At 41.4% G+C, this 21,082-nt stretch overlaps 13 protein-coding genes across 13 annotated transcripts; 8 read left to right on the top strand and 5 right to left on the bottom strand.

The window, feature by feature from the left end:
* Positions 1-548: 548 nt before the first annotated feature.
* Positions 549-1,987, top strand: WALSEDRAFT_61383 (hypothetical protein). The gene has a single exon (XM_006960280.1). The coding sequence runs from the start codon at positions 1,346-1,348 to the stop codon at positions 1,664-1,666; it is 321 nt and encodes a 106-aa protein (XP_006960342.1). The 5' UTR covers positions 549-1,345; the 3' UTR covers positions 1,667-1,987.
* Positions 1,988-2,966: 979 nt separating this feature from the next.
* Positions 2,967-3,302, top strand: WALSEDRAFT_66181 (hypothetical protein; the record flags this gene model as incomplete). Its single annotated transcript, XM_006960279.1, has 1 exon — positions 2,967-3,302. The coding sequence occupies one exon, from the start codon at positions 2,967-2,969 to the stop codon at positions 3,300-3,302; it is 336 nt and encodes a 111-aa protein (XP_006960341.1).
* Positions 3,303-3,824: 522 nt separating this feature from the next.
* Positions 3,825-5,051, bottom strand: WALSEDRAFT_70473 (hypothetical protein). Its single transcript, XM_006960278.1, has 3 exons — positions 4,964-5,051; positions 4,030-4,904; positions 3,825-3,983 (listed from the first exon to the last, which is right to left on the bottom strand). Exons 2-3 carry the CDS (start codon positions 4,858-4,860, stop codon positions 3,963-3,965), a joined length of 852 nt encoding a protein of 283 aa, XP_006960340.1. The 5' UTR covers positions 4,861-4,904; positions 4,964-5,051; the 3' UTR covers positions 3,825-3,962.
* Positions 5,052-5,060: 9 nt separating this feature from the next.
* On the top strand, positions 5,061-6,010 carry WALSEDRAFT_58644 (hypothetical protein). The gene is made up of 2 exons (XM_006960277.1): positions 5,061-5,882; positions 5,930-6,010. The coding sequence occupies exons 1-2, from the start codon at positions 5,067-5,069 to the stop codon at positions 5,972-5,974; spliced, it is 861 nt and encodes a 286-aa protein (XP_006960339.1). The 5' UTR covers positions 5,061-5,066; the 3' UTR covers positions 5,975-6,010.
* A 55-nt stretch (positions 6,011-6,065) lies between these two features.
* Positions 6,066-6,921, top strand: WALSEDRAFT_22087 (hypothetical protein; the record flags this gene model as incomplete). Its single annotated transcript, XM_006960276.1, has 5 exons — positions 6,066-6,210; positions 6,265-6,399; positions 6,448-6,486; positions 6,534-6,741; positions 6,789-6,921. The coding sequence occupies 5 exons, from the start codon at positions 6,066-6,068 to the stop codon at positions 6,919-6,921; spliced, it is 660 nt and encodes a 219-aa protein (XP_006960338.1).
* WALSEDRAFT_61381 (translation initiation factor 3, RNA-binding subunit) lies at positions 6,789-7,970 on the bottom strand. Its single transcript, XM_006960275.1, has 2 exons — positions 7,596-7,970; positions 6,789-7,549 (listed from the first exon to the last, which is right to left on the bottom strand). The coding sequence occupies exons 1-2, from the start codon at positions 7,920-7,922 to the stop codon at positions 7,010-7,012; spliced, it is 867 nt and encodes a 288-aa protein (XP_006960337.1). The 5' UTR covers positions 7,923-7,970; the 3' UTR covers positions 6,789-7,009.
* Positions 7,923-12,357, bottom strand: WALSEDRAFT_61380 (transport protein particle component). Its single transcript, XM_006960274.1, has 10 exons — positions 11,712-12,357; positions 11,449-11,664; positions 9,795-11,355; positions 8,863-9,762; positions 8,833-8,836; positions 8,493-8,809; positions 8,333-8,450; positions 8,204-8,290; positions 8,068-8,161; positions 7,923-8,023 (listed from the first exon to the last, which is right to left on the bottom strand). Exons 6-10 carry the CDS (start codon positions 8,747-8,749, stop codon positions 7,995-7,997), a joined length of 585 nt encoding a protein of 194 aa, XP_006960336.1. The 5' UTR covers positions 8,750-8,809; positions 8,833-8,836; positions 8,863-9,762; positions 9,795-11,355; positions 11,449-11,664; positions 11,712-12,357; the 3' UTR covers positions 7,923-7,994.
* On the top strand, positions 8,783-13,111 carry WALSEDRAFT_33926 (phosphoribosylformylglycinamidin). The gene is made up of 4 exons (XM_006960273.1): positions 8,783-8,814; positions 8,863-11,666; positions 11,715-12,792; positions 12,842-13,111. The coding sequence occupies exons 2-4, from the start codon at positions 8,864-8,866 to the stop codon at positions 12,960-12,962; spliced, it is 4,002 nt and encodes a 1,333-aa protein (XP_006960335.1). The 5' UTR covers positions 8,783-8,814; position 8,863; the 3' UTR covers positions 12,963-13,111.
* On the bottom strand, positions 13,059-15,361 carry WALSEDRAFT_61379 (DnaJ-domain-containing protein). Its single transcript, XM_006960272.1, has 10 exons — positions 15,276-15,361; positions 15,180-15,230; positions 15,104-15,131; positions 14,967-15,048; positions 14,865-14,920; positions 14,666-14,817; positions 13,984-14,621; positions 13,399-13,936; positions 13,296-13,350; positions 13,059-13,250 (listed from the first exon to the last, which is right to left on the bottom strand). Exons 1-10 carry the CDS (start codon positions 15,330-15,332, stop codon positions 13,150-13,152), a joined length of 1,758 nt encoding a protein of 585 aa, XP_006960334.1. The 5' UTR covers positions 15,333-15,361; the 3' UTR covers positions 13,059-13,149.
* Positions 15,362-15,371: 10 nt separating this feature from the next.
* WALSEDRAFT_70469 (hypothetical protein) lies at positions 15,372-16,580 on the top strand (the record flags this gene model as incomplete). The annotated part of the gene is made up of 2 exons (XM_006960271.1): positions 15,372-15,670; positions 15,719-16,580. 2 exons carry the CDS (start codon positions 15,372-15,374, stop codon positions 15,864-15,866), a joined length of 447 nt encoding a protein of 148 aa, XP_006960333.1. The 3' UTR covers positions 15,867-16,580.
* Positions 15,892-17,281, bottom strand: WALSEDRAFT_66173 (WD40 repeat-like protein; the record flags this gene model as incomplete). Its single annotated transcript, XM_006960270.1, has 4 exons — positions 15,892-16,580; positions 16,627-16,699; positions 16,746-17,069; positions 17,117-17,281. The coding sequence occupies 4 exons, from the start codon at positions 17,279-17,281 to the stop codon at positions 15,892-15,894; spliced, it is 1,251 nt and encodes a 416-aa protein (XP_006960332.1).
* Positions 17,282-17,329: 48 nt separating this feature from the next.
* Positions 17,330-20,220, top strand: WALSEDRAFT_33923 (N-terminal acetyltransferase A, auxiliary subunit). Its single transcript, XM_006960269.1, has 7 exons — positions 17,330-17,389; positions 17,433-17,511; positions 17,562-18,248; positions 18,292-18,588; positions 18,635-19,291; positions 19,335-19,685; positions 19,733-20,220. The coding sequence occupies exons 1-7, from the start codon at positions 17,366-17,368 to the stop codon at positions 20,164-20,166; spliced, it is 2,529 nt and encodes an 842-aa protein (XP_006960331.1). The 5' UTR covers positions 17,330-17,365; the 3' UTR covers positions 20,167-20,220.
* A 375-nt stretch (positions 20,221-20,595) lies between these two features.
* On the top strand, positions 20,596-21,066 carry WALSEDRAFT_66171 (hypothetical protein; the record flags this gene model as incomplete). Its single annotated transcript, XM_006960268.1, has 1 exon — positions 20,596-21,066. A coding segment is annotated over one exon (471 nt), but the record flags the coding sequence as incomplete, so codon positions are not given.
* Positions 21,067-21,082: the final 16 nt, after the last annotated feature.

Here is a 21,082-nt window from a genome sequence, read left to right as displayed (position 1 = left end):
AAATCATCATGACATTTTACGACACTAGTCAAGAAACGCTTCCTACCAATTCAACATGCCATTCAAATCCTCATGCTTTAAGAAGTATTGATGGACGCAGTTTAACTTTGTATCGTCTTAACAATATATTTAGATTTCATCATCATCATCATCATTCACTATTTAAGTAACTCTAACTTTGTATATAAACACCTGCAGATAATTCAGCTATCCTTACTTCTCATACTTTAAGAACAATTTACAAGCATAGCCATGCTCTGTATCGTCTTAAAAATATACTAAGATTTCATCATACTCATTAAGTCAAAAAAGTATCCGAAGAAAAGTTATCATTTAAAGAGTCTAGAATAGTTTCTATTTTACATTGTTCTTATACATAATCATGCATAATCCATTGTTCTATTTTTCTATTAATAACACAGCACCGTCCCAGCGTCCGTGCTACATATGTAGTTAGAGGCACATGCTTATAGGCTCTATATGAACGTGTCAGCCACATTAGTCTCGCTGCTTTCTTTCCGATAGGCGTGACAATCATGCGGGCTGACATCATCATTAACCTTTATAAAAGGAAACCAAATCTGGTACGAAAATCATCATCATTAGAAGTTGATCCATTCATTAAGTTCGGTCGTCTATATCTTGTGAGACTTTACACCAAAGGACCAGAATTTTAGAACTAACAGCCCGGCAATACAACCAGCCAAAGCAAACAATTTCAAAGACTTAGATAAAAAATGTCAGCAAACAAAGAATCAGCAAGCCAAGCAGTAGATCCTAACAGTAATTAATCACAAGCTGCTACATCAAATACGGATCAAGTTAAAGCAGCTATCGCCGAGTCGCTGGCAAAAGAGAAAGACATAATTGAAGCTAAATTGGAAAAGAGTAAAGTAACCCAAGAATTTGAGAGAGAAGCTTGGAAAGGTAGGACTAAAGAATTAGAAGATATTATAGACCATCTTCAAACGCCCAAAGCGAACTCTTCCGTCGCATAGTCCGCCACAGTTCGGAGGACATTTCAACAAACTAAAGACAATAATGTCGATCAGCTAGATCTTTACTTTGGAAGTTTTACAGGCACTGAGGAGGACAAAAGTCCATATGCGGCTAGTCTATTGATAGGACATGCAAGATCCTGTGGTACGCAAACTATTGGGAGAGGGAAGAGAAAGAACTGCCAGCGTGGAATAACTTCAAGGATATTTTGTTAAAGACATTCAGTATGCCATGAGAGGAGCGTCATCACATTAGACAGTATCTGAATTTACGACAAACAAACTCAGTCCAAGACCTTATTGATGAGCACAGGAAGTTGCATATAGTCTTACCACACAGACTTCTGATGCCCGAGGAATTAGACATTTATAACTTCTCAATAGCGCTCAACCCAGAAATACAAGATCACGTGTTATGGAAAGAACCTAAGACACTCATTGATGCCTACCAATACGCATGCAACTTTGAACAAACAATTATAAGCGATCGACACCTACAGAGACGATTTGCTAGAAAAAGAAGTAACATGCAGTGCTATGGCTATGAGCAGATAGGACACTTAATTCGTAAATGCCATCACAGTGAGGGATTCTTAGTAGAAGTAACAAAGTCTTCCTGGGGTAAGCGTGAACACTCAGGGACTAAGATGATCACAATACAGGTTTGAACTGATGGAGAAGATGGATACAGAAGCAATCACGATTTTGTTGCAAACGATTTGTATAAAGAAACAATTCCAAAATACATGGTAACGTGACATTTTATCATGCTGGCAAACGAAGAAGAGAGTAGACATCGCTTGGTTAAGAATAGACTTGTAGGCTTAACAATCACAAGAATGACCTACTTTTCTGCGAAGGATTCAAAGCGGAGTTAACTTGAGACAAATGTAAGATTAAAGCAACTAGGATAGAAGATAATAGAGCTTGAAACAATTGAATTTGCAGAGGTGAAGAAAGAAGCAACGAAAACTGAAAATTGTTTTAGCAATGATTCAAGAAGTATAGAGTAAAAGAAGATAAAGCTTATAAGTAGAATGGGATTTCATAATTCCACCTTTTCTATATTATATATATATCTTTTCTCTAGATAAAGGTTTGACTCCTTAACCTGGGTGAGGGCAAGTGAAATCCAGAATTTCATTCCTTCAATAAGTTCATACGTCTAATTTGCGCAACTTCACATATGAAGGAGCAGCAATGTACTGTCGATATCATAGCTCGATTCCAAAAACTTGCATAGCTGGAATGTCTTGCTTTCGCTATTATTCTTAAATTTTTACTGAGTAATATTTTGTTTGACTTCCTTTATATCACTGAGTTTACGACAGCAATGGCTCGTTAGTTGTAATCATAGGCATTAGAAACATGGCGTAAAATTGGAAAACGTAGACAGTGGTATAATGAAATTGTACGCGCACGGCGTAATACTCAAGGTAATGTTAGACCATGTGAGAAATATGAATGAGGCTGAGAAAAGAAATTTAGAAACAAGAATGAATTGCTAAAATGAGGAAATATATCAAGCCGAAAACACTGGACACTAAGAAAGACATTCATTATGGAAGTCTGAAAGGACAATAAGCAAATACACAACAAAGGTGCTAAAATATTTTCTCTTTCGAATATTGCTATGGCGGTAAAGATATATGTTTATTTTTAAGGCTAATAAAGAAGAGGGAAATTTTTCCCTTTTTCTAATATATCGCACTGACAATCTACTCAAGAACAAGAAATGAGATCATCTATATTGTGAGCTACAGATGTGGAATTTCTCAAAGAAGTTAGAAAATCCCTCTGGAAGTTATATTTCATCGTCTCATTTCCTGTTTTATGTTATCATTTTAGCCACCATATGCATGTTGGCGTAGCGGAAGAAGTAATACTAAGAGGGAGTAAAAGCGAACCACCCAATTAAACGGTGTAGATATTGGGATTGAAGAACCATCAGGTTTGAACCAGTTCCTTATGCACGCTATAGGATTGGCACAATCTGGTACAATAGCACTACATTCAGCCTTCGTAGGGACTACGTTTTCTTCTAAACGCTCATTAAAAAATAAATGTGTCAAGGCGCTCTTTGACTTTGTGGATGACAAGGATAATGTCCATTATAGAGGCATAGCTGAGGTCTACAATAATGGCGATGTCAGTGTCTTTCCAATGACTCTGAATGCCTACAATCATGGTATAGAAGGTGCTACAGGTCACCTGAAAGATCTCGGGAAGAAAACTGCCCAGTTTACAATTGACTATGATACGAAATGGAAAGCTGTAGTTGGGATAGACGTTGAGGGCATGTAGAATCCGGGAGTGGAGAGTAACATTTATGAAAGCCTATATCACGAATTCCTGTCAAATTGCCAAGGTGGCTACTTAACAAACATTTTCAACCTAAGCCTATTACTGGCCTCAAATACGTAAAAATACAATATCATGGGCAAGAGAAGACACAAACAAAGTAAATTGAAGTAGGAGAGGTTCTCACTATGATCAATCTGCGGGAATATCCACTGCGGTACGTAAAGGTAATCAGTAAAGATTATGCAAAATTATGAGCATCAACATACCCAGTACCGATATACCAACAGTTTCTGGATGTACTATAAAAAGCAGAAGGCGTTGAAATTTAGATCAGGTTCCAACATTCAGTGTCTATTACTTGATAAGTATGGACATAGAAATTAGAAGCACGACACGTGAAAAGAACAATAGGACAATTAAGAAGAGAAAATCATGTAAGAGGTACAATGCTGTAACAGAACGATGTGTTTCTCTAGTAATAAAAGCACTTTTTACATATCAAAAACGCAATAGAAGTATGCAAAGAAAATCATTAATAAATTATAGAATAGAAATACAAATTATGTCAATAAATGAGCTCCTATTTAGAGATGCAAACTGTAATGCAAGAGAGGTCTAAGAAAGCGAAGAAAAAGTAAGAGATAAATGTAGCAAGAAGCTTCAAAGCACCTTGTCAATAATCTTGCAGGGTCAGGTTAGATAAACATGACAAAGGAAATCCACTCACATGCATGACACCATTAGACAGCAAAATATCACTTCGAAGGATATTCGCAGTGGTATATCCATCATGTCCTACGACCTGCTTCATACCGTCAGGCTTCTCGACTATAGCAACGCAAGATCCCTCGAGCGTCTCGAGCGAGAGTCCATCAACGAGCTCCGGGGAGTAGAACATTGAGCCATTTGTGAGAAAGTGTCGCAAAACAATCTCACGATGCTCGTCATCTGTCCTCGATTGAGCGTAGATATCCTCCGAAAGTGCCTGAGATGTTGGCACGAATGCAGTCAGACCATACATGCTCCGTATATCTTGCTTGAGGAGAGAATCCGTCACGAAATCCGCAACGTCCCCCAAACCGAGTATGGAGAGTGTGTCGAAGAAATCGCCAGGCATACCAACGAATTCTGGTACAGTCCATATATGCACATTCATGTAAGTCGTTCGGCCTTCCACAGCGAGCGTTTTGAGCGCTGTCGAAATGTTTATCTTCGCACCGTCATGTGTGACGTCAACAACAACTTTTTGAGATTGCGACGAATGGTCTCTTGAACGTATGAAGAAGGAAGGAACGATATAGCGTCCATCTGTGTAGGGTGTCCAACCATCGAGTATGTGGTAGCTGAGCAGTTGCTGAAGTTTTGCAGGTGCGAGTTGGGATATACCACTGTTATAGAACGCACTGTTCAAAGGTGCTATTAAAGTGACAGGAGAGTTATCCCTTCCAAGGTAAGTTTCGAATATTTCTGGGACTTCCTTGACGATCTCACCGAGTGTGTGAGCGTTGAGATTGTTGAGTGCTTGTACAAGGCCGTTGGTAAATACATTTGTCGGCATTCCTGACTGTCCTAACACAAGCGCTGTTGCTTGGACTAAAATGGCTAAAGTTGTTTGTTTGTACCACTTCATGAGTGACGAGAAGACAGATGATCATACTCACAAATTAATTACTATAAGATAGCTCGTATATAATTTTATTAGTGGATTAGTGTAATTACACTATCAATCTCTTGCTTGTTTGCGTTCAAGAGTTATCAGAGGAGATGAGCCACTTATACTCAAAACCAGAAGTTAGCTACGTTAGGGATGGTCTATTAACATCACCAGTCGAGAGATTAGATGGTAGACAGTCAGAAGATTTCAGATCTATCGAATTTGAGAGAGGAAATCTTCTCAACAGTTCAGGGAGCTGCTTAGTGAGAACTAAAGGTTGTGAATGGCAGACGAGTATAAAGTTGGAGATTGCGGAAGGTGCAGAAGTCAGCTGTATTGACACTCAAGTAGATTTCACGTCTTCCACCTTGAACACATCGAGAATACCTGAGAATATGTCAGCTGGGATGCTCAGCAATTTGCTTAGAAATACAATTACACTCCCAATCGAACAGTTTAGGATTATAGATGCAGATGAGAAATCTAAGTGGTTTAGATTGTCGATATCGTCCACATTAGCAACAATTGATGATTCGAGTTATAGTAATATAATAGATACGTTATACCTCAGCGTGTTTATATCGTTGTTAGATGTCAGGCTACCTCACACTCAGCCGTTGAACTATGAAGAAAACCAGACGGATTCGCTCAAAATAGGGAAACAGCAAAGTAAAAAGGGCATAGATTTTGAACTTATCGACTCACACAAGGGTGGTTTCTCACTGGAGGGGTTGAATGATATTCCGTTGTCGATAACGATAAATGTTATCAAGGGTGTTCATTTTATAGACGCGACTTCACTTGAAGACTCAATAGACGATCTTATTTCTGTCACGCTGATGTTTAATCAACAGGGCCAGATCAAGGGCACTCAGCTAAATGGCAAAGGGGAACTAGAGTACAGCCAGCTTAACGGTGTAATACAGGTGAGTAAATACTCTGTACATTCTATAAATATTAATAGATATTCCAGCATGGTTCTAGACTGATAAAAGATCTATTTAAACTTGTAGTATAAAATTCATTCCTCGTCCTCAGTTACGCACTGTCCCCCTTGTTTATCACTTACCATCTCGCAAAGCCAGACGCAGGTCGTCAGCCACGTAATAATGCCTACAAAAACGCTGTTCAGTGTTTGGTCACTATTCGATATTTGCCTTTTGGTAGCTGGCTCTGTTACAATCTCCGTCAGTGTATCTTGGGCATCTCCAGATTTGCTGAGAGATTTGGTACTTAATGAATCGGAAAGGAAAGGTATGTGTTAGGTAGTATACTAATATAAAACATTTCTAAGAATAACCTCATTAGCTGGTCTATCTTTAGGTATATACATCATAATAGTAGTGGCCTACTCGGTGTTCGCTATTCTACGTAGAAGAGCTATCTACTTAAAGATATTCAATCTACTCTTGATTACTCTCACACTCTTTGCTATCATCGTCGGTGGGTGCATTTTATTACTCAAAAACGCAAAACTAATCAAGACATCAGCTTCTTCTCTTTGGATTTTATCACTTAAGCAACACAAGTGTTAGTACACTATTTAAAATAATTACACCCTCTGAAACAACATCCAGTCATGCGCAGTGTATGGACTGACCTATCGACTGAAACCCAAGTAAATATACAGAATGAACTCCATTGTTGCGGGTTTCAGAATACAACAACCAGCGGATTATTCGATTCGAACGCTAATACAGGCTTCTGCGCCGATCTCGACAGTAAAGATGGTTGTATGAGGCCATTAATAAGTTACTCAAATGATTATCTCAATCAGACTTTCTCGTTGGTGGTATTATTATCTATTATTACTATACTGACAACCATACTAGTACAATCTATGGCTTCGTCGTCATACTCATTTGCTTGTTCTTAGCCACAGTATGTATTATAAATGAACGGGCAAAGGAGGACAGGTTCAGGCGCATCGACGCAAAGCGTAACGTCAACAAATTCGCTGATTAGTAGTCAGCCACTTGCATAGCATCAATTTGTATCATCAGACAGCTCTCATCACTCTTTATAGACAATTTGTAATGCATATACAACAGTTCTACTTATCTCTTGGTTGTGACCATTGTACGGACAAGATAAGATTATCGTAACCCATACCGTTCACCTTTTCTAATGCCTTCTCAGCATCTGATCTCAACTCGAAACTGACGAAAGCGAAACCCTTTGATGCTCTAGTCTCCCTATCTCTACCGATGAATACTCTTTGGACACGACCGAATCTTCTAAACAGCTCTCTAAGATCGTCCTCATGAGTGTCCTCAGAAACATTTGTAACACGGAGAGTTGGATATTCGTCTCTGGAAGGACCACCAGGACCTGCACCGGACGCTCTTGCACCTGCTCTTTGTGATGGTGGGATGTATTTACCAGTTGAAGTAGCAGCAGCAGCAGTGCCTTGGTTTGCGTTGCTCTCGTCTGGAGTTTGGGTAGAATCTTGTGCTGAATCGAGGTCTCCAAGTGTGGATTTGTATGGACATTTTGTGGTAAAGTGATCACCTTTACATAATCTACAGACGATCTTCTTAGATTTCAGACGCTCCTTCATCAATTGTTCCTCTGATGGTTCTTCAACGGCGGACTAGTATGTTTTAGCTGTGTAAGTAGATTGGTAGTATATAACTCACGTCGTTACCAGCTGATAATTTCAGTACAACATTCTCGCCGACGGTCGTTGTCGCTCTGTCTGGACCAGCTGGCTTTCCCTTCTCGAGACCAAATTTTGGCCAAGTCTTACGGTCTGCTACTGCTTGATTTACATTAGACTTCTTGAGTACTTTTTTAAACTTTCTAGTAACTTGTACTCTCTTCCCATCTGGTAACGTACGGACTTCTATCGTCGTGATAACATCCGAATCTGGAGTTGTTATCGTCTTTATTTGTGGCTCTGGGGCTGCTATCGTCTCGTCGACGTCGTCTGCCCAGCTCGTCGATTGCAATTTATCAGTTGACATTTTGGTAGAAAGGAGGAAGAATGTAAAAGTTTCTATTATCGAGAATAAAATTATTTGGGTATACAATATACACTAATCTACGAGCTTAACTTGGAATGTACCTGCTCTTTTCAGTTTTTTTCTCTTCTGCTTTATTAGCACTTACAGCCTGGCAGAGCGCTCACATCGCAGCTGACTTGCGAGGAGAGGTTGAATGCACTTAGACAACCCTGTATAATACCAAGCTGGATAGACAAGAACTTCCTATTGTTAACTGCGTGAAGAACATACAGATGACTCACAATCGACATCCTCTTAGACGCACTCTCATCCGAGCTGCTGAGATTTACTAGCGGTCTATAGCTATTGTCGTGTAGTACGAATGTACCCTATACCTATTAATTTGAGTAACAAAAGTGCGTCGGACACACCTTATGGTTCGTTCGTAGATTGTCGAGCTGTTTACCGTAAATGAACGTCCAAATTTCCTTGCAGAGGAGTTTTATCACTTCTAGGTTATCATTTAAAGGTTCACGCGTCTGTTTTATTCTTCACATTGTAAGCTCATATCAATATCGTCATTCGACACACCTCTCAGCAACGGTATGGCCTATAGAAGTGCCAACATGCTTCAATTTCTTAGTGAGCTCCTCATCGACACTCTCCTCTGTGATATCACGATCATCCCTCTTCATCTCCTCTTCTGTTGAGGTTCTCAAAGTGGGGATGAGTTCAATAGTGAGAAGATCATTAAGTACGCTATCAACAGCTACGTTGTTGTCCACGCTCGTTGATGATCTCGCATTGCTTGCACTGTTTCTACTCAAATTTAGAGATGACTTGGACATATCGTAGGACGAGGAGATTGCAGCGGCTTCTTCAGCTACTATCACCTTTTTAATAAAGAAATATAGTGAGATATATATTTATATATACTTCATCTCTAATCTTTTATTAACAGAATGATTATTCTCCCTGGTCCTGCAGCTCTGCCGGTAGCAAAGCAGCAGTCACTCACTGAAGCAGCTTCAAAAGTGCTTAGCAAAGTGAAGAGAGTTGACGCACGTTTTGTGCACTTCGTAGATGTTAAGAAGCCTCTCGATGATACTCAACAGTCCATTCTCAGCGATTTGCTCGTCTACGGTGAAAAGAGTGATTTGGATTTAGGTAGAGCGTTTTACGTTATTCCACGTCCAGGTTCTATTACTCCTTGGTCTACAAAAGCTTCAGATATCGCCAAAATGTGTAGATTGGATGGTGTAGTTGATCGTATAGAGAGAGGTATTGCATATGTTATAGAAACTACAGACAACTCAGCTGTCAAATTGAATGAATTGGCTCCATTTTCTCATTTGTTGTTCGATAGAATGACCCAATTGCTTATCGATTCTCCACCAATGGACAAGGATATGTTTGAAAAGTTGTCTCCTGCACCACTCAAGACTGTTCAATTACCAAAGGATGAGAGTGAAGCTAGAATGACACTCATCACTGCTAACTCAAGTCTCGGTTTGGCGCTCTCACCTGATGAGATCGAATACCTCGTCGGCGCATTCGTTAGTCACCCATCCAATGCACTCATGAGGGATCCTACAGATGTTGAATTGTTCATGTTTGCTCAAGTCAACTCAGAGCATTGTCGTCACAAGATCTTCAACGCACAATGGACAATTGACGGCAAAGTTCGCGATTTGAGTTTATTCCAAATGATCAGAAACACGGAGAAAGTTATTAATGGTTTAAACACAGTTAGTGCATACTCCGACAATGCAGCTATTCTTCAAGGATCAAAAGCTGCTCGTTTCGCTGCCGTACAAGGTGACACTGGTTTGCCTGTCTACAGCGCTCGTCCAGAGGATATGCCAATTTTGGCAAAGGTTGAAACTCACAACCACCCTACTGCTGTATCTCCATATCCTGGTGCAGCCACAGGATCAGGTGGTGAAATCCGTGACGAGGGTGCTGTTGGAAGAGGTTCTAAACCTAAAGCGGGCATGAGCGGTTTCACAACCTCCAACCTTCTCATCCCTGACAATATCCAACCATGGGAGACAGACTTCGGAAAGCCTTCTCACATTGCCTCCAGTTTGGACATCATGATTGATGGTCCACTCGGTGCATCTAGTTTCAACAACGAGTTTGGTCGTCCAGCAATCTCAGGTTACTTTAGAACATTCTGCGAGGAAGTCCCTGTTGATGAAAATAAAACTGAAATTAGAGGTTACCACAAGCCAATTATGTTAGCAGGTGGTCTCGGTAACGTTCGTCCACAGTTCACACACAAAGGACAGATCAGCGTTGGCGCTCACATTATCGTCCTCGGTGGTCCTGGAATGCTCATCGGTCTTGGTGGTGGTGCCGCATCATCAATGGCTTCAGGTGCCAGCTCCGCAGAGCTTGATTTCGCAAGTGTCCAAAGAGAGAATCCAGAAATGCAACGCAGATGCCAACAAGTTATTGATAGCTGTGTTTCACTCGATAATGGCAATCCAATTCAATCCATTCATGATGTTGGTGCTGGTGGTCTCTCAAACGCTCTCCCTGAGCTCGTTCACGATGCTGGCCTCGGTGCACACTTTGAGATTCGTGATGTTCTCTTGGCTGATGAGAGCATGTCTCCAATGGAGATCTGGTGTAACGAATCACAGGAACGTTACGTTATGGCAGTCGCTCCATCTAACCTCGCTCTCTTTGAGCAGATCGCTAAGCGTGAACGTTGTCCATACGCTATAGTCGGTCGTGCTACCGAAGAAGAAAGATTGCTTTTGACTGATAGATTACTCAAGAGCACACCAATCGATTTACCAATGTCAATCTTGTTCGGTAAAACACCAAGAATGTCACGCGAAGTCGAGACTGCCACTCCATACAGAGATGAATTCGACACATCACTTGGTAAATACTTAGGTTCTGGTTTGGATGTTAAGCAAATCATGACTGAATCTGTCGACCGTGTTATGAGATTGCCTACAGTTGCCTCAAAATCCTTCTTGATCACTATTGGTGATAGATCCATTACTGGTTTGGTTTCACGTGAACAGATGGTCGGTCCATGGCAAGTACCAGTTGCCGATGTCGCTGTAACACGCACATCATACGGCTTTGACAATCTCTATGGTGAAGCTATGGCATGCGGTGAGAGAACACCACTCGCATTGTTGAGTGCTGCAGCTAGTGGTAGAATGGCAGTCGCTGAATCGCTCACAAATGCGGCAGCAGCCAACATCGCAGATTTGTCAAGCGTCAAACTCTCAGCTAACTGGATGTCAGCAGCTGGATACGAAGGTGAAGGTGCACGTCTCTACGAGGCTGTTCAAGCTGTCGGTATGGACCTCTGTCCTAAGCTCGAGATCGGTATTCCTGTAGGAAAGGACTCAATGTCGATGTCAATGAAGTGGAGTGAAGAAGAAAAGCAAAAGCAAGTTACTGCTCCACTCTCATTGATCGTCACTGCTTTCGCTCCTGTTCAGGATGTCAGCAAGACTTGGACTCCAGAATTAAGAAGAGATGTTAATGACACTTCACTTGTTTTCATTGATCTCGCTGACAAACATCAACGTATGGGTGGTTCAGCAATTGCCCAAGTCTATAAGCAAATTGGTAAAGAATGTCCTGATGTTGTTGACGCCAAGGTTCTCAAGTCCTTCTTTGGCGCTTGCCAATATGCCCGTGAGGTTGATCCAGAGTTAGTATTAGCCTACCACGATAGAAGTGACGGTGGTCTCTTTACAACTATTGCAGAGATGGCTTTCGCTGGTAGATCAGGTGAGTGTTATTCAATTTAATATGGAACCATGCTAATGATAATTCCAGGTGTTGAGATTATGGCTGACTCACTCGGCGCTGATCCTATTCAAGCGCTCTTCAATGAGGAACTTGGTGTCGTATTGCAGGTCGAATCAAACAAGCTCGCTCTACTCGCTCAAGTATTCCACAAGGCAGGATTCCCACCAAGTGCGATCCATACTATTGGTCGCGTAACGCCAGAAAACGAAAACGTCACCGTTGTTCAACATAGCAGAGCAATTTACGAGACTACTCGTGCAGAATTACAAAAGAAATGGGCAGAAACATCATTCAAAATGCAAAGTCTTCGTGATGATCCAACATGCGCTCAAGAGGAATTCAACGCTATTGAGGCATCTGCAACTGAAAACCCGGGTCTTCGCTACAACCTTAGTTTCGACCCTGCATTGTCGAGATTACCAGCATCTTTGACTGAGCGTCCAAAAGTTGCTATCTTGCGTGAGCAAGGTGTAAACGGTCATATGGAAATGGCTTGGGCATTCGATATGGCCGGTTTCCAAGCCGTCGATGTTCATATGTCAGATATCCTCACTGGTGCTACTACCCTCAAGGAGTTTAGAGGTTTGGCTGCCTGTGGTGGTTTCTCATATGGTGATGTCCTCGGTGCGGGTGCTGGTTGGGGTAAATCTATACTCCTCAATCCAATCGCTAGAGCTGAATTCGAGGCTTTCTTCCACGATGAGAAGAAATTCGCTCTTGGTGTTTGTAACGGTAACCAACTCTTCGGTACTCTCAAACCAATCATCCCTGGTGCAGAACACTGGCCAGTCTGGAAACCAAACAGATCAAACCGTTTCGAAGGTCGCACATGTATGGTGGAAATTGAGAAGAACACTGAGAGTATCTTCCTCAAACCACTTGCAGGTTCCAAACTCCCAATTGCAATCGCACACGGTGAAGGTAGAGCTGAATTTGAAAGCGATTCAGATAAGAATACTCTCAGTGATAGTGGAAACGTCGCCATTAGATACTTGGATGGAGATGATAAGTGGGCTACTAACTACCCAGCTAATCCAAACGGTTCACCAGATGCCATCGGTGGTGTCGTTGGTGCAAATGGCCGTGTTTTAGGTTTAATGCCACAGTAAGTTTCTTCATATCGAAAGGGACATCTTCTAATTAAAAATTAACAGCCCTGAACGTAACACAATGACAGAATCAAACTCCTACACTGATCCTACTCAAGCAAAGGCTTGGAAGGGCACTGGTCCATGGTTCTCCATGTTCGTCGCTGCTAGAAAATGGGTTGGATAAATTATTTCTTTTCTCTCTTTTTCTTTACAGTCGCAAAAATTGTTGATTTCTATATTGGATATGCAAAATGTTTCTTTTCTTTCAAATTTTTATGGTTTTTGTGCAAATAAAATGAAATAACAATGCAAAAATACATCTAATTACATTTGTCCCAATTAATGCAATAATGGTAATCAAAATGCCTATGCTATGGTTGTTTAGTATTCTTTGTATTCCGTTTCCCTTTCTTTTTGTTCCTTTTATATTTGTGATCGTCTGGACCTGCTAAAGCGTGTCCGGTGTCTCTGACTGTCTTGGGTTAATAATTATCGAAGATTAAAAGGTCTTACCCACTATGGTTAAATAATTTTGTACGTGAGCTAAATGGTTCATGGCAAACATTGCAGTACTTCAAATGTTTGTTAAAAACGATGAAAGCTATAAAAGAACAACCCACTAATGTTATTGGCACTGCATTCTCTAACGCTCTCTTGGCAGCTTCGCGTGCCCTCCTCTTTTCTTTCTTCGTCCGCTGAGGCTTCTCATCGGGTATATATAATGGCTTCTTGACGGGAACAGGTGATGGATCACGATTATTCTCGACTTCAACTCCATCTACTTTCAAATTATCCAATTGAGACACAATTTGTTCGTCAATTTCTTCATTTATCTTCTTCTCTTCGTAATCGACACTACCGAGATCAGAAGTGTGAGTTGTTTCTGTCTCGGTGTGCGATTCACTCTCATTGTTAGCAACTTGGTTGAGATCCAGCTGACGCTCAATGTCATGTTCTATCTCTGTTTCATGGATCAGGTTATCAACTTTAGCCTCAACGGTTGTGCTCAATGTTGGAGTAGATTCTCCGGGAGTTTCACACATGCTACTAGCTGCATCCTGCACGTAGTCATGTTCCTGTAGACTACTCTCATTGAGACGTTGTCCTCCACCATTTTTAATCAATTCGCGTTCTTCTTTTTCGAGATGTTTGCGTAAACTTCGATTATAATTAGTATCCATATTTATAATCAGATGACCACCTACATTTTTACCATCTGATTATGTTTCTTGCTTTTTTCATGATTCTCAAATGCTTTTTCAGAATTGAAGTTTTTGTCACATGCAAAGCAATGTAATTTGTCCATTTCTTCAAGTTCTTCGGCTTCTTCTACTGCCATATCATAGGATGATACTTGTTGCCAGGATTGCTCTACAAATGTTGCAGCAGCTGCATTACGCTCCTTCTTACGAACTTCATTCGCCTCACTGCGTCTCTGTTGGGCTGCCTCTGGTGAAGCATATTGTGCTTGCTTTTTGGCATAATTTCTATATCTAGGGTCACGTTTTCTGATGAAAAACGTGAGTTGGCGTATAGTCTCATTGTATTCTTTCCTAGCTTCGTCTCTTGCAGCTTTATTTTCCTTCTCCATTATACGTCTAACACGCCTATCTTGGGCATCACGAAGATCCCATAAGTCGCGCCATGCGAAGCATTTACGTGAGCTGAATCCGCCAAAAAGAGCATAAAAATCACGTGGTGTTGACTCAAATGGTGTGTTCTCATCACCAAACCCTGGATAAGCTGGACAGGGGCCGTTGTCTTCTTCGAAATCGTATGGTGCTGCTGTAGCTTCTTCCTCAGCTAATCGAGCATATAAGGCACCCATAATGGTGTAGAAACCCTTGACATTGTCAATAAAGAAATTGTAGAGAAGAGATGCGCTACCTTGGATGAGCTATCATAGCCATTCCAGAGTTTCGGATTGAAGAATCGTATGAGTTGTCTAGTGGTAATACCAGGATCTTTGGTAAGGCGTGTCTTACGTGCGCCCTGTCCGTTCAACATTTCCTCAAATGCGGCTGCATCATCTTCTTCGCCTGAGAGGAAGGTTAGAAGGATCATAGGATGTGTATAGCAAACACACCAGCTTCTTCTGCTGCATTCTTATTCTGATCATACCACGCGCGTTCTTGTTCGTCGCTGGTCGATATGTTAGGTAAGTAGATCAAAAAAGGGGTAAACGCACGATAAAGTCTCATAAGCTTCTTGTAGCTTTGAAAACTTTTGGTTCGCGGCTTCAACGTTACCAGGATTTTTGTCTGGATGGTCTGTCAAAAATACCAAATCAGTAAGTGACGTTAAGTAGGGTTATCTATCACTAACGAATGAGGGCTAACTTCCTAAACGATTTCTAGTATAGTTTGTTAGGAAGGTGGTTGTATGTCTAGATAGCACCCACTTTGATATCGTCCTGTGAAGCATCTTCAGAGATGCATAAGAGTTGATAGAACTAGATACGATGAGAATTGATAGTGAATAGAAAGAGAATAGTTACATCTTTACTATCATCGTCGTCACTACTTAGTGTCGATGTACTTTGTCTATTTCCCATAAAAATCCACTTTGTTCAGATACTTTGATGATGGTCGGAATGGAAGAAGATCAAAAGCAGATTATTGGGAGAGTTGGTCAGCCAATGGGAAGCAACCAGTTCACAGTAGACGTCCCAGATAATCTAATAAACAAATCAAGCGATGATAGTACATACACACAAGTTCTCGTTCAACTCGGTAGAAGCATGACAAGTTCAAAGAAGACAAAAACGTGGGTTAAGAGGGGCTCATTGTGCTATTTAGAGCCATACAACGACGATAAGATAAAAGTTTGGGGTGAGATGGTCTCTATTCTCTCAGCAAACGATGAAAAAGCGTTAAAGAAGTCAAACAACTGGTTAGTCACTTACTGTATATTTATACACATCCATTAACTCATCAATAGGCCTAAAGCATTCACTCAAACACCCCCACAGTCACAGAATACTCAAGAGAATGTCGAGAACGACGGAGACGATGATTTGTTCGTCAATCCTAACAGAAGAACGGTCGTCGAAGAATCCGATGATAGTGAAGAAGAAGAGAGTGATTAAGTTATGCATATATAGAATGAAAATATTACTTTGTACTACTACCATCGAATACTAATGCTGTACCATCGTCCGAGCCTGTTATTATTCTGCTACCATCTTTAGATACCGCGACACTAAGTACAGGCTCTGAGTGTCCCTCGAATTCCTTCACTTGGCTACCAGTACGTGCATCGAACATACGGACTTTGTGATCAACACAACCGACCGCAAAGAATGGTGATTGATGTTGGAATTCTAATACTGTAATTGGTTCCTCGATGTTCATTGTGTTACGTACTCTCATCGTCGTCAAGTCGATAACGTTCAAAACACCATCTGTACCAGCAGTAACGACGACACCTGCAGGACCTTGTCCAGCTGCACCTTCAGGAAGGAAAGCGACGGCTTCTATCGATTCACCCTCCTTGTGACATTCGAAACTACCGACAACTTGTCCGTTAGAAAGGTTAACAGCTCTGACACCACCGGCAGCACCACCTGCGACGACAATCGTACCTGCCGGGTTGACAGCCATAGCTGTTATACCACCATCGAGGTTGAAACGAGCGTCATTTGCAGTGATTTTAGTAACTGCTGTACCTTCAGTTGGTGACCACATAATGAGTGAGCCATCAGAAGATGAAGAAACGATGGCTTTACCATCTGGGGTGAATCTACCGCATGTAACCATTTCTGTGTGTCCTGAGAAGACATTCATGTTATCGCCCTTCGGTACTGATGATCTCATTAGCTGCGAAGAGGAAATAAAGGGTGAACATACACTTCCACATCCAGATAGTAGTGTCAGCGCAACCTGTAAGTAAAACAGTACCCCTTGGGTGCCAATCTATCCACTGTAAACGTGTTAGCTAAGCCTCCACAGTCAAATCGATTACTAACAGTACACTCATCGCCGAGCTGAAGATCAACCTTGAGTGACCAGTCTGAGGTGTCCCAGATCTTAACGAAACCATCCATACCACCTGTAGCAACGAACTGACCGTCTTTTGAGAAAGCGACGGAAGTGACAGAATCTGTGTGTCCTTCTAAGCTGGCTATTGCGTGTTCACCATCAGTGATGTTCCATACGTGTGCTTTATCGTCACCACCAGCGCTAACGATAATTTCTGGGTTATTTGGGTGTATAGCTATGGCGTAGACAGGTTCTTTGTGACCGAAGAAGCCTTGTATCGAGTCGTCCTTTGCGTTTATCATATCGATATTCTAGTAGAGAGTTAATGAATAGTAGTGTTGATTAACAATCCACTCACAGCTTGCTGTTCTTCGTCTAACTCCGGCTCAAGTTCTCCCTCGTCATCGTCGTCTTCCATTGGCTCTCCAGTGTCTTCCAAATCCTCCTCTAGCATCTCATCTTTGTTAAGATAGAGATCTTGTCCATCTTGTTCTTCTATATTCTCTTGTTGTGGATCTGACATCGTCGATGTTCACTCTTGACCCGTTCCATCAACGTAAAAATGCCACCTTTATTACAAAAATCTAAGCAATTGGGGAGTAAAGAGATGTCCCTATTCAGGCAATTACTAGTGTGTTATTATCTACTATATATCTCTATTTAACTGTTTATAGCAATTGCACGATGAAAGACAATACAAAAAGGGTGTTAAGGTTGCTGATACAATCTTAAAGAAGAACCCAGAGCACGGTGGTGAGTATGGCGTTTATATCCCTATCTCTTTCAGTCTCATCTCTCCATAGAGACACTCGCAATGAAAGGTCTCATTTTGTACAACATGGGCGAGAAAGAGAGCGGTCTGGATTACGTTAAGAGGGGTGTCAGGTTAGACCTCACCTCTCACATCGTTTGGCACGTTTACGGTATCGTACAGCGTCAAGAACACAAGTACGAGGATGCTCTGAAATCATACACTCAAGCTTTAAGACACGATTCTGAGAACGTCGCACTCATCAGAGACGTATGTACACTCTCTACTCATCTCCGACAATTCGAGCCATTGGTCGAACAGCGCTTATTCATGCTCAAGACACGTCCTTCCATGCGCTCACATTGGATTAGCGCTGCAGTTGCTTTAGACTTGGCTGGACATCAAGACAAAGCCCTACTCGTACTTAGTGACTTTGAAGGAACACTTTCTGATCTCAACAACGCTGACGCTAGCCTTAAATATGAGATGAGCGAAGTTTACCTCTATCATATCTCAATTTTGGAGAAATTAGATAAATACCAAGAAGCTCTTCAAATGCTCACAGATAAGCAATCGAACATATCTGATCTTGTTGCTTGGAGAGAAAGTCATGCCCGTATTTTAACAAGTCTTGACAAGTTAGACGAAGCAGGCGATGCTTGGAGATTACTCATACAGAGTAACCCTGAAAACAAAGGCTACTACATTGGCTTTTTCAAGACCAAAAAGATCGATTTGAGTGGGTTTATTATTATTTCAACTATTCTTCTAACACTTCATAGCACAAAATCTTGAAGAAAAGGAGAAGGTCTCTGCCCTTAAGACACTCGGTCTTTTCTACGAGCAGTTCCCTAAAGCTGGTGTTATTCAAAGACTCAGACTGGACTTGGCATTTAAAGAATCATTCAAAGATATTGCACACGAGTATATCACTAGCAGACTTACTAAAGGTGTTCCATCTCTCTTTGTTGACCTCAAATCTTTGTACAACGATGTTGAAAAGTTGCAAATCATCGGTGACTTAGTCGAAGGTTATCGCACAGAACTCGAGAAGTCTTGCAAGTACTCTTCTACTGATGGTAGGTTTGTTTTATGTATTTATCAACAATTCTGACAATCTACCAGATAAGACTCAACCAACAACCTCCTACATCTGGACACTCTATTATCTCACTCAACACTATTCTCAAATTCGCCAATATGAGAAGGCACTCGAAACAGTTAAAGCAGCAATTGAACATACACCAACACTCCCAGAACTTTACCTTGCTCAAGGACGTACATTGAAGAGGCTCGGCAACCAAGCCGGTGCATGTGAATCAGTTGAAATTGCTAGAGAACTAGATGGTCAGGATAGATTCTTGAATGGAAAATCAGCAAAGTATCTCATACGTAATGGTGAAATCGAAAAGGCCGAGCAATTACTTAGTTTATTCACCCGTAAAGCTGCTCCATCTTCGGCTTATGACTTGTGTGATATGGAAGCTCTCTGGTTTATGCGTGAGGAAGCTAAATCATATGGACAAAAGCAAGAATATGGTATGGCCCTCAAACGTCTTCACCAAGTCTTTGACACTTTCAACCAATGGGAAGAAGATCAATATGATTTCCATATCTACTGTTTGAGAAAGTATACTATCAGGTCATACTTAACAACGCTCAAACTTGAAGATGAGTTACGTCAGAATAAAAACTACATTGATTCCGCAATTGAGGCTGTCAGAATATACTATCAACTCCACGATGATTCTAGCCTCGTTGAGAAATTGACGAACCCACAAAGTAAGTTTTGTCTGGCTATATTTATATTCTGACAACACTTTAGGCGGCTTGCCAGACAAGAAAGCCCAGAAGAAAGCTAAGAAGGAGAAGGAGAAGGCAGCAGCCCAACAGAAAGCCAAGGGAGGTAAAGATTCAGATGGATTACCAGCACCAGTTGAAGATAAGGATCCACAAGGCTATGAGCTCCTTAAGACTGAAGAGCCATTGGGAGTTGCCGTCAAAATTCTTGCTCCACTTGCGAACACCAAGCGTATCGATTTACATCACGTTCAATTCGAAATTGCATTTAGGAGAGGCAAATTTGCACAAGCCATGAAGGCACTTAACAAGACTGCATCGATCAACCCAGACTGCAGAATGCTCCATGTCCAATCACTTAAATTAAAGCAAGCGCGTGAGTCTAACTTCTCTCTTATATATCGTCATCTCACATGATTACAGTCGAATCTGACGACAAGCAGAACGCGGAAGTTAAGGAGGCTATCGTTGAGTCACTTGAGAAAATCATTCCAAAAGATGTCAACCTTGAGAGCTGGAACGCAGATTACTTGCAGCGCAACCATCACAATCCATTGAGATTACTCGGAGCAGCTGAAGCAGTAGTTCTCATCCGCGGTGAAGCTAGCGCTAAGGAGGCTGTCAACATCGTCTTCAACGTCGATATGAAGCTTCTCGATGCTACTTCTGCAACTCAAATCAAGGGATTCATCGAAAAATACGATAGTGAACGTCTTGAAGCTTTCCGTGTGAAGCTCAATACTCAATTCCCATACAGTGATGTCTTCAAGAGTGATGAGCAGAAAGAAAATGAGAAAAGAGCTATTGAACAGACTCGTGCCAAAAGAACTGAAGCGGAAGTTGAACAAAACAAATAGAATCTATGTGAATTAGAAAAAAGCTAATATGTGGAAAACATGCATTGCATTTACTTATTCAAGGGAGCAGTTTGCATTATTAGTTGGAGAAGTGCTAGTGTGCCGGGGTGTTTCAACATCCTAAAATTTGAGATATAGTCGAAATCTCATCTGTCGCCTTCATAATCGGATACAGACTAAAAATAGAGGAACAAAAAAAATTATAGGATACGAGTGAGGCGCTCTAACCCCTGAGCTAAAGGCGCTCTACTCCAAGAATAGAGTGATGCGCCTTAACGGATTCGAACCATCGTCCTCCTCATGTCGTCTGACAGCAAGAGCTGCTCCCGTGATACCAAAACATCTTGTGGATTTTTGTTCTTGAAGGAATATTATCTGACTGAAAATACTCCAAATTTTTAATTTTTGTGAAAATTTGCATCTCGAGGGATGGACGATCATCATCGAAAATCGGCCGATTTGCCGGAGGGGCATAAAAACCCTCCCAGTGAATCCGCAAGCGCCGAATTCACAGGTGAGCACTTTTTAAACGATATATCGTTCGATTTCGGTGCTGCTGACGCGCGAGGAAATCTCGACGCGTCGCAACACGGGAGGAGACAGAGTCAAAGACTCAATACTAATTTAAATAAGAGGCGCAGAACCGATAATGAAAGTTACGGAACGCGTAGTTTTGATATATTCCCGCTCATTGAGCAAATCAACAAATCGGTGAACCAAATTGTTGAAAAGAGGGAACAAGGGAATGATAATACCCTCAAAGAGATGGCTAACTCTCTTAAAGAGATAACCAACTCTCTCACCGTGATGGATAAATCCCACCACGAGAGAGTCGACAGACTTGAGCAGGAATTGAGGGAAATAAAGGAGCAAAGGGAAACCCCAAGCTACTTACCAGCAGTACCCTCATACGCCC

The sequence above is a fragment of the Wallemia mellicola genome (assembly GCF_000263375.1).
Source record: "Wallemia mellicola CBS 633.66 unplaced genomic scaffold WALSEscaffold_25, whole genome shotgun sequence".
Lineage (NCBI taxonomy): Eukaryota > Fungi > Basidiomycota > Wallemiomycetes > Wallemiales > Wallemiaceae > Wallemia > Wallemia mellicola.
Note: the sequence above shows the minus strand (reverse complement) of the source record. Positions and strands in the feature narration are given on the sequence as shown.